General features: G+C 45.8%; 1 protein-coding gene across 1 annotated transcript in view; it reads left to right on the top strand.

Annotated features, from left to right (window-relative positions):
- Nucleotides 1-18854, top strand: part of NTRK3 (neurotrophic receptor tyrosine kinase 3) — a 371594-nt gene that overhangs the window by 313944 nt on the left and 38796 nt on the right. Inside the window, exons 15-16 of the mRNA XM_021680526.1 lie at nt 6467-6639; nt 9704-9947. Of these exons, the coding sequence (XP_021536201.1) occupies nt 6467-6639; nt 9704-9947 (417 nt within the window). The remainder of the gene's footprint in view (nt 1-6466; nt 6640-9703; nt 9948-18854) is intronic.

Below are 18854 nucleotides of genomic sequence, written 5' to 3'. Positions count from 1 at the left end.
CTTCCTTCCTTCCTTCCTTCCTTCCTTCCTTCCTTCCTTCCTTCCTTCTTTCTTTCTTTCTCTTCCTTCCTATTATCTATCTATCTATCATCTATCTATCTAGAGATATGTCTAATAATGTTCATAAAGTATTATTTACAACAGCCAAAAACTGGAAACAGCCCCAAATGTCCATCAATAACAACATGGATAAATAAATGTGGTATGTTCATACAATGGGAAACTATTCACCAAGGAAAATGAGTGATCTATAGCTATATGTAATAATAAAGAATCTCAAAAACACCATATTGAATGAAAAAAGACAAATACAGAGAAAAATATATATATACATATATATATCTCATCACCATCACCATATATATGCATACATGTATATATTATATATAAATATAATATATATATATAATGTTATATATATGATTGCACATATTTAAAGTTTAAAAGACAGGTAAAACTGAACTCTAGAGGTTAGGGATTTATATTTAGGTAGTAAAAAGAGTTTTACAAAAGCAAGATTGTGAACTCTGTAAGTCAGTATAGTGGTTCCCTTTGGGGTGAGAGAGGGAATATTGGAGGGGCGGGGCATGGGGTGGGGGCACTTCTGGGGGGGGTTGGCAGTGTTTTATTTTCTCCTTACATTGAGGATACACTGATGTTAGATTTGTAAGAGTTCAGTGTGCTATAAAATATTTTTCTTTCAAAGATTGATCATATTCTTGAAAATATGCTTAATTTATTCATCCCATAAATATTTATTGAGCACTTACTATGTGCCTGGCCCTGCGTGAGGCACTGGGGATGGAGGAGGCAAGGGCACACACAGGCCCATGTAGCTCACATCTCAGAATCCTAGAACCTTAGAGCCCTGAAGGGATAGATGAGGAGGAGGAGGAGGGGTGTTCAGGATGATGACAACAACATCTAACTGGGAGTATTGATTATGGCCCTCCTATAAGTAATGTGTGCATGTTAATGTTTTGTTCTCACAAGCCACCCTCAGTGTCAGGTATGATCACTATCCCCATTTTATGGAAGTGGACACTGAGGCACAGAGAGAGAGGTCAAGCAATTCGCCCAAGGTCCTGCAGCGAATCAGTGGTGGGAGCACTTCAGATCCAGGCAGCCCCTCTCCTTCACAGATGAGGGCATGAGCCCCTCGTCTCTGCCTTTCCTGGTTCCCTCTGTCTCTCCATGCTGTGTTCTGGGTGAATCTCAGCATTGCTCCGAGTCATGAATTCTTCTTGTGGTTTTATCTAGTGTAGGGTTTGTCCTTTCTGTGGAGGCTTTTGTTTTAACTTCCATGAACCATATAATCTACTTCCAAGATGTCTAATTGGTTCATGGTTTTATGGTTATCTTAATTTTATTTCTCCCTGTTTTGGCTGCATACCTTGTTGTTGTTGTTGTTTTAAATAATTATTTCTTTACTGTCTTTGAGCATTTACTTATTTTAACATCTCTATCAGCCTATTCCTATAAAATTAACTTTATCTGCAGGAAATTCATGTTGTAGTTATTGATAATTTTAATCATTTGGCTCTAACATTCCATTTCTTCCAGTATGTATGAACTGCAGCTCTTAAGTTCCTTTTCGTTTGGAGAGTTGTTTTGTTTTTGTTTTGGGTGTTCATGATTTCCAGTGTCAGTTAGTTTACATTGGAACAGGCACTTAAAACATTTGTGAAACAGTCTGAGTGCAGAATCTTAGATTTTTAGTATTTTCCCAATTTCTTAAAAAATAGGTTTTCCTCTTATTCTTAACACTTTTTAACCACTGACCTTTAGCATGTCTTTCTAAAGTCTTCACCTTAGTTTCCATAAAAACAGGCAACTTGGGGCACCTGGGTGGCTCAGTTGTTAAGCATCTGCCTTCGGCTCAGGTCATGATCCCAGTGTCCTAGGATCGAGCCCCACATCGGACTCCCTGCTCAGCGGTGAGTCTGCTTCTCCCTCTTCCTCTGCTGCTCCCCCTGCTTGTCCTCTCTTGCTCCCTCTCAAATAAATTTTAAAAAAATCTTTAAAAAAAGAAAGATTTATTTATTTTTTTTTGAGAGAGAGAAAGCGCGAGCGAGCACAGAGAGTGGGGGAGGGGCAGAGGGAGCAGGACAGAGAGAGTCTTAAGCAAACTCCCTGCTGAGCACGGAGTCCAATTTAGGGCTTGATTCCATGACCCCAAGATCATGACCTGAGCCCAAATCAAGAATCAGATGTTTAACCAAGTGAGCCACCAAGATGTCCCCCAAATTACTCAGATCTTAAAAAAAAAAGAAAAAGAAAGAAAACCAGCCAACTCTTTGTACTCATATTTCATTGGTTTCTATGATGTTTCATTACATTAAGCAATGACATTAACAGATGGATCATAAATGGTTTTGAGAAACAATCACAGCTGACCCTTTGCAAGCTCCGCTCTGGGATAGAAGTATCTATCTGGGTATCCAACCATTATTCAGGGCATAATGGGTTTCAGTCAGGATGTTCCTGAGAGGTAACAGACAGTACCAGTTAATTTGGCCAGTCATGTGGATATAACTTGGTGGAGTTTTTTCTGACCAAAAGAATGCATGTGCAAAGGGCCTGAGGCAGGTAAAAGCTTGGTGGGTACCAAGGACAGAAAGACCAACGAGATCAAAGTGTAATGAGTGGAGAGGAAGGGCATGGGAGGAAAGGAGGCAGAGAGAGATGGGGAGACCTGACATTTAGAGCCCATGACTGTTTTAAGGGGTTTGGGTTTTATCCTAAAAACAACGGGAAACCAATGGCCAGTTGTAAGCCAGGAAACCAGATGAGACCCACCTCTGCTTGTGAAAACTTACCCAGCTTCCTCTCTCATAAAACCGTTTGGGAGTGTCAGCAAGGAGAAGTGACAGCGGATTTTGAGAGAAAAGGAGAGAGATGATTTTTATACTTAAAAACTGTAGATTGCCATGCGTGTGTGCGTGTTTGAATATTTAAAAATGTGAACATTTAGGAATGTGTGTATCTCTGCATATATTAAATGGGTTAAATCAGTATACTAATGAAATCTGAAGCCAAACACTTTGAAACTTTGCACGAGCAGGGGAGGGGCAGAGGGAGAGGGAGGCAGAGAACCTTAAGCAGGCTCATGCTCAGTGCGGAGCCCATTGTGGGGTTCGATCTCAGAGCCTGAGATCACGACCTGAGCCGAAATCAAGAGTTGGGTGCTGAGCCACTCAGGCGCCCAAAGAAATTCGAATGCTTTTGTCATCTGGACTGCTTCCCTCCTCTCTTACCAGATGGCCCCACTGAAGCCCAGGGCTGGGCTGGACATGAGATATGATGCACATAGAGCGGAAGATCAGAAAGTGAAATGTCCTCAAACTTTGGGGGAAAAGAAAGGAGATGAGGTGGGGGGCAAATTCCAGATTTCTTTGTTCTGTGGATACTGCTCAAAGGGCCTAGGGGAGCCTCCCCGGCTTCAGAGACCCTCTGGCGAGACCCGTCTCCTGCAACAACAGGAGCTCACTGGTGCCCCTGAATGGCGATCCACTTTGAAGTTTCCCAGTCCCAAAGAAGGGGTTGAGCGTGGATGCCACTGAGAAGGGCGGGGGAGCCTCTGAGCTGATTTTCCTCCTCATTAGTCTCCTCCTGTCATCTATGTTCCAATTTCATCAATCCCTGGGAATTGGGGCCACCTGCAGCCCTGGCCCCCAGCTGCCGCACCTGACCCCTTGCCAATTACATAGGCACTTCAGGTTGGACTCAGGAGCTGGAAAACCCGGTGTGAAGGCAGAGAGAGAACTAGCAGTGGACAAGGGCTGTGGAGAGACTAGGGGACAGTGGTTGCTCTGTGCCCCATCTCCCAAATGAGGAACCCCTGTCTGCCTGGCAGTGTGGAGCACCAGGCTTGGGCACGCTGGCTGGCACTGCCTGAGAGCCAAGAACGGAAAAATCCCATGGCTGCTATTGGCGTCCAGACAGTTCGAGAGAATGATTTACAGAGATGGAGAGAGGCCATTTGGCTGGCCCCAAATTTGATCTACTTTTCCCTCTCATAAATCCAGCATTCCCATAAATCTCTGTAGTCTCCCATCCCACCCATGCTGGGTTCCTCTTTTCTCCCCCCTCTTATTCTTCATGAAAATAAACAAATCACTGGCAGTCATCCTCTACCCACGGCCCAGGCCACGCAGCTCAGGAGCTGGGTCGCAGCGAGGACCCCTCTCACCATGACTCTGCCTTCTCCCACGCATAGCAAGAAACCTTTGCAAATGTCATTGTTCTGGCTGCACGTGGACACACAGCGGCATGCTCCTTTCTTAGTGGGCAGCTTCCCTGAGAAGGCGGCCAGAGCCGAAGTGCAGAGCACATGAGCTTCAGAGCCGGCAAAGTCAGCAACGGGCTGGACCGCCCACCTCCCTGCCGGGCTTAGTCAGCCCTACCTGTCCAGCATCCTCGCTGCGCCCGGCCCCTCTGCCTTACCTGGCCCTCTCCTCTGCCCTTTCACACCATAAAATTTCTGTGCCCCCCATTTCCTTGGGAACATGCCTGGTGGTCAATTCATCTGGTAAATTAACTCAAGCAGGTGTGCCAGCCAGGAAAGTGTCCCTGGGCTCTAGATTCAAGCCCTGGCTTCTTGCATGGTCTCTGGCAAGTCATTTCCCCGTCCTGGACCTCGGTTTCCTCACCTGTCATGTGGGAAAGCTGCATGACATAAAGCCCAGAATTTCTGTCAACGGTAGAATCATTTCATCAAATGCGTTTTCCGTGAACGCTCCAAAGTTTGAAAAGAGTGAAAGGTGGTGCCGGTCGATGTCGGAGTGGGTTTGATCTCTAGCTAGGAGACCATGGCCCTAGAGACATTGAGACTGAACTCTGGGGTCCCGGAGATGGCTGAGGTCCGGTTTAATGGTACGCTTCCATTTGAGATGTGTGAATGCATACTGACTCCCAGACAGGGCTGGGCCTCAGTTTCTCCAACTCCAGCAATAAGCAGGTGGAAGGAAGCTGGTGATATTTAGTGCTCAAAGTGCATCATCTCTAATGTGTGCTAGCGACTGATGGAGGTCTGATGGGCCCTACTAGATAGGATTTTTGCATATGCACATCCCTGCAGGGCTGTCAGCCAAGTCAGCCCTGTGGATTTCAGTTAATGCGTGTGGCCGAGGCAACAGAAAGACCCGTGGCTGGCGAGGCCTTGCAGGAGTAACATGATCTACAGGGGAGGTGGGTCAGCCTAAATCACCAAAAGGCCAGATGCTTGGCAGAGAGGATGCAAACCATTCTCATGCCTGTCTAGATTATCACTAAGCTGAAAAGAGCGTGCCAACTTCACACTCACTCCCTCATGGCCTGGTGTTGTGTCTGGTGAGATTACGAAACTGTGTTGGTTGAAGCAAGTGGCTGTTTGGCCCTGTTTGCCCTCCGACCTCGTGGAGGAGGGAGGGAAGCCTGAAATGTGTGCACCCACCTGCCCAGGCTGTGCCTCCTGCAGGACGCCCCCCACCGCAACGCACCTTTACTGTTCACCCTCCTTCGGGCCTGCATAGCTGCATCCCTGTGGCAGGGCCCTGTCCACCACGGTCCCTCAGATGTTCTCAGAGTCTTCTACTTCGGTCTCACCATCCCCTTCTAGTGCTAGAGTGTCCACACTCACACCTGACACCCCTCCTGACTGCTCCTCTTCCATTTGTCTTCCTGAAACCCAGTCTGATATCTCCCACTCACCCTGGGCTCTCCCACCCACAGGGGCTACGCTGTGGCATTTTAGTGACCACAGGATGCCCACCTGCCCATCCTGCCCTGGGATTTTGCAGGACTTGATGCCATCCTGGTTCTTGGTGGATCCTAAAGCTGTTGCCCGTTCACTGCCGTTCCCATAGCTGCAGTCCCACTCGCCCCCCAGTGCCTCCTTCAGCTTCCTACTAGGAGGACACAGGTGCCTTCTGGAAGCAACATGTTGATGTTTCTCTGTGAATATACACTCCTTCACAATCTAAAATCAAGGAATAGAAAGGGCAAGGAGGCTTTATTATGCCTGATTTCTGGTAGGCTCTGGGCATAGGCTAATTTACAAAGTTAAAGCAATGGGGTGGTGGTTTTTCCACTGTTATTTTTAGCTGCAGGACCATTTCTTCAAGGAAAGCTTAGGGGAAGGCACCTTGGTCAGTCTTTCCATCTGCCCAGCCCCCTCCCTCTGCCATACATGCGAACTCTCAGGGAGCAAAGGGCTCTGAGGTGAACATGCATTGAGATCAGTGGCCAGTGGATGGAAGGTGGGGCACCAGAAAGCTGGCTTCTGTTTCTGCAAGGATGAACAGGCTGAGGACAGAAGGAATCGGGCCTGGCTATTGTGATATCACCTCATGGTCTTTAAACCCTGATTAAAATCAGATTGGTTGGGGACCAGCTGTCTTTATCATGGGCAGGTTTCTTCCCAGGAGGGGAGCAGACAGGCCCTTGCCCTCTGGTTGCTAAAACCCATGTCCTGCATTGTTTCCAGGCCCTGAAGGATCCCACCCTGGCTGCCCGGAAGGATTTCCAGAGGGAGGCTGAGCTGCTCACTAACCTGCAGCATGAGCACATTGTCAAGTTCTATGGGGTGTGTGGTGATGGGGACCCGCTCATCATGGTCTTTGAGTACATGAAGCATGGAGACCTGAACAAGTTCCTCAGGTAAGCAAGGACTGCTGCCCCCAGTCCTGGCCCCCAGCCAGCCCCCCTGAACCCCTGCAGTTCCCCTGGAGCCAGAAGTCTCACGGCTCCTCTGAACACATAAGTCTAGGGATTAGAAATGAGAAGCAACCTTTCAATCTTTCATATCAGTTCCTGAGCAGCAAGCGTCAGGCCTTTGTCACTGATTTCTAGGGGGAAATACTGAGGATGCTATGACAAGTGAGTATCTTCTTCCTGATCACAAGGTGGACTGACCACAAGAGCAGGGTCTGGAAGAGTCTGAGGAGGGAGCCCAGAGGGCCTGCCAGCCTATAACTCTCAACTCTGAGACTGTAGAGCCACCTTTTCTCCTGATGATCTGAATTGTTTTCTCACTTGGTGCCTTACATTTCTCCGTGTTGCAAAGTGGAGCTAATATCTTACATCCCTGCTGGAAACCTTCTTGCTGGAGACTTTTTTATGATGAATAAGAAAGTACAATGTTACAAGTTCATCAGGAGACAGAGATGGTTGAAAAACAAGAGCAGATTTTCCTCGGGTAAATTTATAACCATGCTGTCCAGCGCTGTAGCTACCTATGGATGTTTGAATTTAAATTTACATGACTTAAATTAAATTTAAAAATTCAGTTCCTTGGTTCCTTGGTCACACTAGCCACATTTCAAGTACTCAGTAGTCCCCTCGGGCTAGTGGCTACAATATGGGGCAGTGCAGTATAGAATATTTCCATCAATAAAAAGTTCAACTGGATAGAACTGTTCTAGAAAGATTAGATATGTTGTAAGAGGGTTTCCCCAAACTTCGCTCAAGATCATCTGGGTTTTGAGATGCTCTTGATGGAACTAGCAAGAGACTGGAACCTCAGCCAGAAGGTTCTGGATGGAGCTGCACGGCAGGGGGGCAGACAGCCTTCCCCAGGGAAGACAGCTTCTCACCACCAGAGCAGAGTTCGCACTTCTCTGCCTCCCACATCTGCCATTTCCAAGTAGTGCCAGATGTGGAGGGGGCAGCCGTGTGTGAGGGTGTGTAGAATTCGGGGTCCCAGGAAGCAGTTGGGACAATCAGGCCCTTGACACGTAGGGTTCTTTTGGTATCCATTGCATCCCATGGCTGATAATGACATTTTCAGAGTTCACGTGTGGGCCATGGAACACTGCTAACACACTCACCAAAACTTGAGAGCATCTTCTTCAAGTGAGACATTGACTAGTGTGCCGTGTTTTTGAGGGGTCCTGGAAAGGGCTGGTAGCAGTTAATGAACTCTTCTTATGAGCTGGGTTTCCAAAAATGGCCCCCGAAGAAGGGAAAACATCTGTAGAATGTTTTGAACCTCCTGAACTTGGATTTTCACAATGAAATTTATTCCTTTCTTGGAGAACTCTGTCCTTGTCATCAGACAGACTTGGGTTCACATCCTGAATTTGTCACGTCTTAGTGATGTAACCTGGGGCAAGTTATTAAACCTTAATTCTCTCTCCTAGAAAACAAGACTAATACTAACTGCTCCACAGGTTTCCTACCATGAGTGCTAAGTGGTTATATTGGTATAATACCTAAATGAGTTTTCCACGTAGCTGGGTATTCAGTCAATGATAGCTACTGTTAAATTATTACAAGTAGTATTTTATCAGGACTGTGAACCGGGATAGTTACTAATACAGGCAATGCCTTTTCTCAGTATTCAAGATCTTTATGCTGTGCTTGCATCCCCCTGGGACGGTCCGAGGGACATGCTCCATTTCCCAGCAAGCCCACGCCATAGATTCAGCAGTGCCTTTAGCCCCAAGTGCCCCAGACAGGCCTACAGAGAGCTCTTGGGGGCCTCTGTGTACCCCTGCCATGCCCAATATAAGGGAAGAGGGAAGAAGAGTAGAGAAGCCAGTTGGTGGCTTTTAGGGGCAGGCTGCAGCGTCCTCTATTGGTCGATCCGAGCTCAGGCTTGCCTGCGGATGCTCCTTCCTTGGGGGCTGATGCAGTAGCTCTCCTTCGGAGGGTGAAGTAGGCAGAACCCACAGGAGACAATAAAATGAATGTGTTCGTATTTAACGACTCCTTTCAGTGGAAATTGGAGAAGCAGTAAAACAGGCCAAGGCCTCCCTGTACACGAGGGCTCCTTGGTCCACAACTTCATAAATAAGGGCTCTGGGTGTGGTTATGGCTCATTGGGCTTTCTGGAGAAAAGAGTGAATACTAAAAGTGACGGATATGACAAGGCAAGGCGTTAGGATAACAAATCCGGGGCCTTGATTTGGGACGGTGGGGGAACCGGGGCTTCCCAGGCCTCAGCTTCCCAGACCCGAAGGGTCTCTCCATTCGGCCCTGCCACCAACAAAAGTTATCCAGTCCTAGGCAGTGTGATGGATAGGGTAGGAATGTGAACTCCAGGCTCCTGCCACCCACAGTGTGGACTGCCCACCCACAGCATCATCACCTGGAGCTTGTCAGAAATGCAAATGATCGAGCTCCGCCCAGCCAATCAGAATCATAGGGGGCGGGGCCCAGGAATCTCTTCAGCACAATTGATGATGCTCCTTAAAATTTAGAGCTCTCTAGAGCCACATGTCTGGTTTCCTTCGGCCTCCGGATTATCCATATGGCCACTGCGGCACTCCTGTGACTTTGGCCAGGTGATCTGACCATTTTGTGCCTCAGTTGCTTTAACTCAAAATTGGAGTTGGAGGATTAAGTGAATTAATAGATTTGAGATCTTTAGAGCTTGGAACAGCAAGGGCTCTGGAAGAGTTAATTGTTTTATTAACGATTCTGTAGTGGATATCTAGAGCTGGGGAAACTCCTGCATAGCATTAAGATACTTAAAAGAGTAGGTTTATTTCCTGATCCATTAGACTATGTCTGCATCATCTTAGTTGGGAATCTGATTGTAGTGTTGTACTCATAATGCACACTCACATATCGTAATGTTGGATAGACAGAAATAGGCAATAAGTAGGCTAAGAGAGATTTATTCATTTCTGTGGTGATTGAGAACAGGGAATCAAGAAGGCTGTTCCTCGTGGTCTCCTGAATTCTCTCTGTCCTCTGTCTTCTTCCCCACCCCTCACAGGGCCCATGGGCCAGATGCTATGATCCTTGTAGATGGGCAGCCACGCCAGGCGAAAGGCGAGTTGGGGCTCTCCCAAATGCTCCACATCGCCAGTCAGATCGCCTCAGGCATGGTGTACCTGGCCTCCCAGCACTTCGTACACCGAGACCTGGCCACCAGGAACTGCCTGGTTGGAGCCAATCTGCTGGTGAAGATTGGGGACTTCGGCATGTCCAGAGATGTCTACAGCACCGATTACTACAGGGTAAGGTGGCTTTTCCAGCTGCAGGACTCAGCAGCAGAGCTAACACCTTGCTCACATGTCTTTGTCATTGTCCGTTAACCCTGTCACTCCGGAGAACGCACGTATGCACCCATGCTCAGACATACATGCGGTGGTTATCCTTTGGCCACTCCTACATCTTGACATACCTGTTTATTATTCTCTCAATAGCTCATGCCTCCCTTCCTCTTGGACATTCAACTTGATGGTATTCTTACATTGCAATGACATATGCATTGTGTTCTTACATACATCAATACTCATTCTTCATGCAAACAGACTCATACATATATATGTATGCCCAAATGCACACAGAGTCAAGCTCAACTTGGTGCTACATTTTAACACCTCCCAACTCAGTCCCTGACCCAGCCTTACCCACAACACATTTTATTCTCTGAAATTATCTGGTGACTGTGTAGGCTTATCTTGTCTTCAAAGGTAGATCTTGATGAGAAGCCAGAACCCACAGTAAAGTAGCAAAAATCATTAATGTCCTGCTGAGCAAAATCAACTGAATGATTTAGGAAAGGTGAAGCAAGAAAGCATGTTATTGTTGCCAACTTTGGAGAGAGTTGCAGGTTGGCCTTAGAAAAAGCTTTCTGATTGTGGTAGGAGGCATCACATTCAATTTTACTTCTATACAGTGGTCTGCTTTATGTTAAGAGGTATCTTATCTTATTTTGCTTCCAGGATTATTTGTTCTCTTCGTCTTTGGGAAACCCCTTCCAGTGGATTATTGAGTGGTTTTGACAGGGGCATTATTGCCAGGGAAAAGACAAGTGGGCACGAGTGTCATTTACCCCAAAAGAGGGAAGTATGGGAGCAGCCTGAGATGCAGAGATAGGATAACCTTTGCAAACTGATTGGAAGGCACATGCCTCAAGAAATATGTAATAGTTACTTCAGGGACATTGAGTGGGTGAGGGGTTTGAATAGGTGGTATAAGAAGAGGGTGGGACAAAGTTCTAGAGGTCAAGAGGCATGGTAGCCATTGGTTTTATCTTCTTTGTAGGGAATGAATGATCATATTGTGAGTCAAAGAGCCCAGATATGATTGTCCTGTTGGCCTAAGCATGGTGGACTATGAGGCTGGGAGTTGGGGGTTGGCATGTGCAGATCTGTTCAATCTGGATGCTCCTGATGGTTTTGCCTAAACAACATTGCTCAGACATTAGACCTGGTCACTCAAGACACTTCATTTTAGCCAGATGATATACCATCATGAGAGAATATGAGGCCAAGTAGACCAAACAGCAGGGAAGGTAGTAAGGTCTGAGCAACTAGGCAGTTTCTCAAGCCACCTACCCTGTCCAACATCCCAGATACGGAAAAGGGAGCACAATGCAGCAGGTGCCATAGATGGATGGCCAGGGCAGACCTGCCAGGAAACATCAAAGCAGAGTCTTTCTTTAGCATCTAGACTAATTTTTTCACTCATTTCCAAAAAAGGCATTGGTGTGGTTACTGAGATTGCTTGTAAGCTGGCTTGGACAAGTGTGGATTTTCATACCATTATACCAATAATACTGTAGATTTCTTGAGTCTAGCTGGAGTTGGCACCGTTTAATTGCCTTTGTGCTCTCTGTAATGGGGTTTGCTGGCCTGTTTGGCTGAGCTCAGATTTACGTTGGTATTGATAAAAGCAAGGGAGGGATCATCGTTTTTCTGGGTGCGGCAGATTTTTGATTATGCCAATCTGTTCTCTACTGGCTTTACCACGGTCCCGGGAAACAATATCTGGCCACAGTGTGTGCACACTCAGCTGTCAAACTCACTTCAAGGAGTGCCCTTCATATTTCTTGATTCTGATTCAAAAAAGTCAAAAAATCACATCTATCAGCTATCCAATGATACTGCTTTGCCCTTGCTTTAACAACTGGGAACTGATGCTCTTTCCTCCTGGGAGAGCAGCAAGGGGTGAATCTGTCTTATTTCGGTGGGCACCAGGGCTGATTGGAACTTGAGGAAGGGAGGGCGAGGTGGAAAAGGTCCACTCTTCAGGTATCTGCAATCCCTTTTTCATGAGTTCTAAGCTGGGTGTAAGCGGAGGCCAGCTGGCTTGAAAATGTATGTCTTTGTTCACAGAGAATATGAAATTAAAAAGAAATATTGTAGTACAAACAGTGCACTATGGGAAAACTGCATATCCCACTGATGGTGGGTAGATATTATACTTTCCATATTCTGAGAGTAGTATGTATCATATCTTCGTGTTCAGTTGCTCACAATGTCCTAATGTATGCACAGCTCCCCCTCCCTCACCCTCTGCAAAACAAAAGGCAGAAGTAGATTTGCCAGGGGTCACATCACTGGATGAACTCCAAAGTCTTGTTATCCACACTGGAGGACGTCAGAGTGCAAAGGCATTCTGCATTGGGACCTGATCTTACTAAACACCACCACCATTAGCAGCCTTGGGACCCCAGCGCACTTCCCCTAACCTCTCTTTAGTTTTCCCATTTAAAAAATGAGGACAAATGTAGTCTCATGGCAGAGTTATTTTGATGTTAAGCAAGTTACTTTGTGTAAAGAGCCTGGAATACATAGCTTACTGGGTAAACTATTGTTTCCTTCATACCCAAGGCAGGAGAACCACAGGGATAATCTGATTTCCAGATGTCATTCTTGGGTCAGAGAGAAGGACCTCCTGAGCACTGGAAGATAAACTGGGATCATGTAGCTGCCCCAAAGGAGTAGGGTCTTTAAGTTGACCACATCTGGAAACTTTCCTTTCCAAGTTTCAACTTGAATAGAAAGACTGGATCATCAGCGCTTGCCTGTTCTTCTGGTCAGTGTTTACATGGTCCTCATGATCACAGCTAGGTTCATGTTCAGGTGATTTATGAAATATTTTTTTGTTTGGTACACCAGCTGAGGCTCTGGGGGAATGCAGTGATTTATTATATAGCAGGAGCATTGAAGGATTCTCTCTGCAAGCTGACATCCGGGATAGATTTGCTACTGTAGGTTACAGAAATCTGTTAAGCCTAGGAGTTTGTGAGTTCCTGGTGCCTAATTCAGTTAAATGCAGATAACCCAGGCCTCTCTCTTTGTGTGTGTGAGAGTGTGAGAGTGTGTGAGTGTGTGCATGGGTGTGTGTGCGTGTGAGCATGCCTGTGAACGTGCGTGTGTTCATCTGCCCAGTACAGAGTCCAGGGTGTGTATACAAGAGCAGGGAGAGAGATGGAGATAAACTCCTCCTTATGTTCTTTCTTTTTTATTTTTAATTTCTTAAAACAAAGAGGTGCCATCTGGCTCCTATATGAGTGATATGCAAACGATTTACACAGGTGAACTGCCTGATTTCCTGTTACATATTTGGAAAGAGAAAACAAACATCTCTGCACTAGAGTGCCAGGATCTTTGTTCTCTCTTCTTAAGGCTATGCCCGGTGACATACCTTTTCCTTCTGTGGGTCACTCACTCGATGCTTCTGAGATTGCTTGTAAGCTGGCTTGGACAAGTGTGGATTTTTGTACCATTATACCTTTCTCAGAACATCAGACAACACTAAGAAATTAGAGGTCAAATCTGGAATCAAAGAAAGTTTTGAGAGTCCTGAAGAGGAGGAGGTTACTGTGCCTAGCACAGTACCTAGCATTGTAGATGCCCAATAAAAATATGAATGAATGAACAAAGTCAGAATGAGCATTCAGAGTTAGGCAAGAAGTAGATTAGGCCAGACCAAGAAGAACCTGAACAGACAGACGCCCACCTAAGTGAGGCGAGTCTTTGAAGATGTTGGGGGGGGAGCCCATTATCTGAGCAAGTAGAATCAATATCTGGGGACAATGTCGGGAGGAGGCAGGTGAGTGGTGGTCAGAGTCAAGGATGACTCGAAGCCAGAGTTGAGTCTTGGTAGGGGATGGAGCCAAGTGTCCAGGAGATATGAGAGAAGGTATGCCAAAATCCAGACAGACACACTTCTGAGGGACATAAGGCAGGTCTGGCAGCTGATAACAAGTTCTGGGTTCTAAGCTGGAGATTCCAGATCAGGGTACCTAGAAACCCCTGAGGAGGATGACAACAGCAACCCTTAGGATGTGGGAATAATTTAGAATAAACTGATTTGACTGGTAGAATATTTGATTTTGTGGATGTCGTGGTGACCCCATAGCAGTGATGAGAAGTGTTATCTCTTGGACCCACACTATCTGGGTTTGTATCTCAGCTTCTATAATCCCTGGCTATATGACCTTGGGCAAGTTATTTAACCTTTCAGTGCCCCCAACTATAAAATGGGACTACTAGTCCTTATCATATACATTTACTATGAGGCTTAAGAGTTAATAAATATAAAGCTCTTAAGATGATAAATGTTAAATATTAATTACTGTTACTATAATTGGAGCTAAAATACAAATGTCTTCCCAATTCCCAAATGGGCATTTTGAATAAGGCTTACCTAAGTGCGTTAGAAGGTAGGCCAACTGCTATAGCAAGTAGATGCCAAAATATATATAATGGTTCCAACACAAATAGAAGCCTATTTCTAGGTCATATAACAGTATGAGCAGGTGAACTTGTTGGAGAAATAGCCCCTCCTCCATGCAGTCGTTCCAGCTGATGGAATTCTACCCTCTTCTTTGTGTAGTGTCCTTGGTCAACCTAGGCATCCATCCCCATTCCACAGCTGGGAGGGGAAATGGGCATGAAGGAATGTATGTGGTTAATGGGCCTGACCTGAAAGTGGGGCCTGTCACTTCTCATGGCAAGAACCCAATCACATGCAGGGTCTCGCCATTTGTAAAGGAAGTGGAGTGTAGCTGTGTCCTCAGGTAGAAGAGAAGAACATGGGTTGTAGTGAGCAGCTGGTAACCTCTGCCCCATTATGGGTGAAGAAAAACTTTCTCTTCCAACATTCCACGGCATACCATCCCATGTCTGATGATTTATCAGGAAAGTTAGGACAAGATATCCTTACTTTCTACTGCTATTCCCATCCTGAAGATGGAGATGATAATCCTGAGATGCCCCTTTTATCCTCTGCTTGCAAAATCCTGGTGTCACGTGCCATTTGTAAGCAATGGGGGAGCTTGGCCCCACCTGCCATCTTGGTGCGTTTGTTCATCCCCCTGGAAAGCAAAAAGGCATGCCGACAAGAAAGCAAATTCAATTGATTGGGTGGGGAAAGAGGGAATGTTCTAAATCAAACAGAGTCCAAGTTAATAGAAAAGAAAATACATTCTCAAAGTTTTGTTGACTAATTAATTAGTTTTTGGTCTCAAGTGGAGAGGTCCTTAGATGGAAATCGAGTAGCTGGCAGTGTGTTGAGGAGAGCCAGAACTATGAAATAACTTGTAATTTACTTTTACCTTTAAAAGTTAATGATGGTGATTTAAGCTAACTGACTTTCAGGATTACATGGAGCCACCAATACCCCTTGCTCTTTGTTGGGGTTTTGGGAGGCTCATGCAGTAACTGGTACCCCTCTTCCCTGCTCAGATTCTGAGTTCTGAGCCCTTTGAGACAGAGAACTCAGACAGATGGAGATTATAATGTGTACTTGTATAGTGATAGAACAGTTGCAGATGGTGGCCTTGCTGGGCAGCAACGATGAGCTCCCTCATACTGAATTCCCAGACTAGACTTTGCTCAGTCATGGCAGCCTGGGAATATTGCAGGCTTTGCCCTACTAGGGTAGAACTCTTGCGGCTCCTCTCTGTTCTCTGTAGATAGGCAGATGCCCATCAGAAGGGGAAAGGGTGTGGCCTGCATGCTGGCCCCCACCAATCAGAAAAGTTGTTCCTCCCAAGGGGTGAGATTCAGGCTAGAGAGCTACCAGATGGTTACTCCAGTAGGTGTTCCTCCAGTTGGAAATCTGAAACAGTGCTAAAAAGGTGGGTCTCTCACAACTCTGTTCATCCCCACCTGGGCAAGGGGCTGCCAGCCACCCTGAGTCTTAAATTCTTTCCTCCAAGGCCCAGAGTAGGGAGATCTGACCCCCTGCTTAACTGCCTGGGAGAGGATTAGTAGCTGGACATAATGGTCCTTGAGGGTTGCTGAACCAGTTTGGTGAGAGCTTAGCCAGACTTGTCCTTAGGGTTTTAGCCATTAGGTTTTCCTTAGCAGACCCAGGCACCATGGTAGGAAAAGTGATTCTGACTATTGAAAGATGAGGGTCTCCTGCAGGCTGTCCAGTGGCCTGAGCCCAGTTACTAGGCCTGATCATTCCCTTGCTGTTTGTTGGATATCCTAATAATTTGTTACCCATATTCCTATTTATCTGGAGGAGAACAATGGGGGGCGTTATATTCCATTCCTAAAGAATGGGATGGTCCCATCTCTTATTCTTTATAAATATGTTTTCATTTGGAGTAATTTTAGATTTCCTGGAAAGTTGCAGAGATGGTAAAGAGAGTTCTCATATGCACTTCACCCAGTTTTCCCTACTGTTGGCCATGGTACATTTGTCAAAGCTAAAAAGAATTCACATTAGTACAAATTGTTAGCAAAACTAGACTTTGTTTGGATTTTATCAATTTTCCCACTAATGTTCTTTTTAATGTCCCAGGATCCATTCTAGAATACCACACTGCACTTAGCCACATTGTTCCTTAAAGGCAGTAGGACTTTTATGGTTGAAGTCTGGGTGAGGGGATCCACCGCCCTATTATAGTCTCTCCTTTGGCCCCTTTGGCCCCAGGACAACCCTTCATTCACCTTTCAGAGGCCCCAGAGCTCCAGACTTCCCTGTGTTCTGGAACAGGGGTGGGTGGGCTCTAAGAAGCTCTTAAGGAATCCTATTTGGTGAGGACTTGTAACTCCAGAGTCTTAAAGGAATCCTTCAAAGCTGTAAAGTCATTGGTCACTGTCTTTAGAGAGTAAGCAGACAAGACTAGAGCTTAGATTAGGAGGCTAAGGGAAGGCTTGGGACTCCTCAGGTTTCCAGTCCCTAAACTGTATGTGTGTTCTTTTCTTCCACCTTGGGAGAGGGTGCCCCATGCTGGCAGAGAGACATGGCCACAGGTAGACATCTGGGCATGCTCAGAACTTTAGTTGCCAGAATGGCTGCTGTAGGACTTGGTGCCAAAGCACATATATCTTGAGTGAATTCTGAAAAACAACTTAAGTGCTAAGACCCATTAAGCTGCACAAAGCTGCAGAGGGAATGAACACGGAGGAAGGTGTGGAGGATAGATTTATGCTAATTATAGGTATTACAACCTTGTTTCCTTGATTAAAGCCAATGGATCTGCACACCGATTATCCAAAAAATATCAGGCATTTTGGAATCCCAAGTCTGTTGGGAGGGACAGGACTGCTATTTAGGATATCTCAGTCTCCAGGCCAACTCTGTGTCCAGTTAGAGGCTCCACTTTCATCTGAAAAATCTGGGGTTTGGATCCTGGTTTTGTGGTCTTTTTTAGATTTTAGGTTCTGTGGGACTAAGTTCTAGGGGTAATGATAACTGAGCCAGAGGCTTGGCTTCTTTAGAATAGAAGGGAGACAGGGCTGAAAGTATAAGAATAAAGCCAATGCCCTCTCAAGCAGTCTCTATTATTTTTTTTTAAAGATTTTATTTATTTATTTGACAGAGAGAGAGAGACAGTGAGAAAGGGAACACAAGCAGGGGGAGAGGGAAAGTGAGAAACAGGCTTCCCGCCAAGCAGGGAGCCCGATGCAGGGCTCGATCCCAGGACCCTGAGATCATGACCTGAGCCAAAGGCAGTCGCTTAACCAACTGAGCCACCCAGGTGCCCCAAGCAGTCTCTATTATTGCTTTGCCCTGGACCATAGGTGTTCAATATCCCAGCCCCTTTTCCCCCTCCTGATGAAACAAGGGAACAACCTCCAGTTTTGAAATAGTCTCTCCCCACAATATCTGGATCTACCTTAGTGATTGAAATTTGCTTTTTTCTCTTTCTTCTTCTTCCTCTTTGAGATACTTAGGGTAATTAGACAAAAATCAGCCTTGTGGGCATAAGAATTGCTGGGCAGACTTTCTTGGATGTCTTTTCAGTGATGGGAATTATCTGGATTCTTCTGTCCATCTCAGCACTCCAGACCTCCAAACTTCCTAGACGGTATTATACTTTATTGCAACATGGTGGTAGTGCTATGGACATCTACCTGCAACTACAGCAATCTACAAAGTTCAGACACTAATATAGGGTGGGATCTGGTGTTTTGAGCCATGGAACACTCCAGCAATCTGGTGTACAGATGACTTGGAGAGGACATGATGATCAGGAAGTTGAGGTGCAAACAATGGGACTCCAGCAATGAGGTGAAAAAGTTATTTTGGGCATCTCCCTCATAGGGGCTTAGGAATGCTAGTGCTGGGGGATACTGTCCCATCTTTGCTTATGGGGTCTTGGCAACCTGTGACTCATGTGGTGGCTAGAATGCAGGACCAGAGGCAGGAAGCCTATGTTTAGTCCATGCCATGACCACTGACGGGAAATAAATACCTTTCTTGCCATGGACCCGAGTTTACCATATGTAATGTAGGCACTTCCTGTCTTTCTTTGTCATTGTCTTGAGGCTTCTCATCTCTTCACTCACAGGTGCTGGCCACACCAATAGCATTGTTTTCTCTTACTTCACAGAAACTTGGTTGTGGGTTTGATGGATATTCTGCAGTTTTGTCTTAAGATACATTGATGGCTTCAGTGATCCTTTTCCTGGATGGGGCTTGAAGGGCTGGATTCTGGTTCGGCCACTCACTTACTTTGGTGATACTGACTTTAGATCAGTATTCTTGACTCTCAACTTAGAAGGCGGGATTAGATGCATAGTTTTCCAACACATTTTTTCTAAATAGCGGTAAAACCTTTTCTTCAGATGGTCCTTAGACGATAGATGGAAGATGATAGATAGATGGATGATAGATAGGTAGATAGATAGATAGATAGATAGATAGATAGATAGATAGATAGATAG

This window comes from Neomonachus schauinslandi, chromosome 9 (genome assembly GCF_002201575.2).
Source record: "Neomonachus schauinslandi chromosome 9, ASM220157v2, whole genome shotgun sequence".
Lineage (NCBI taxonomy): Eukaryota > Metazoa > Chordata > Mammalia > Carnivora > Phocidae > Neomonachus > Neomonachus schauinslandi.
This window is presented reverse-complemented; position numbering and strand designations above follow the sequence as displayed.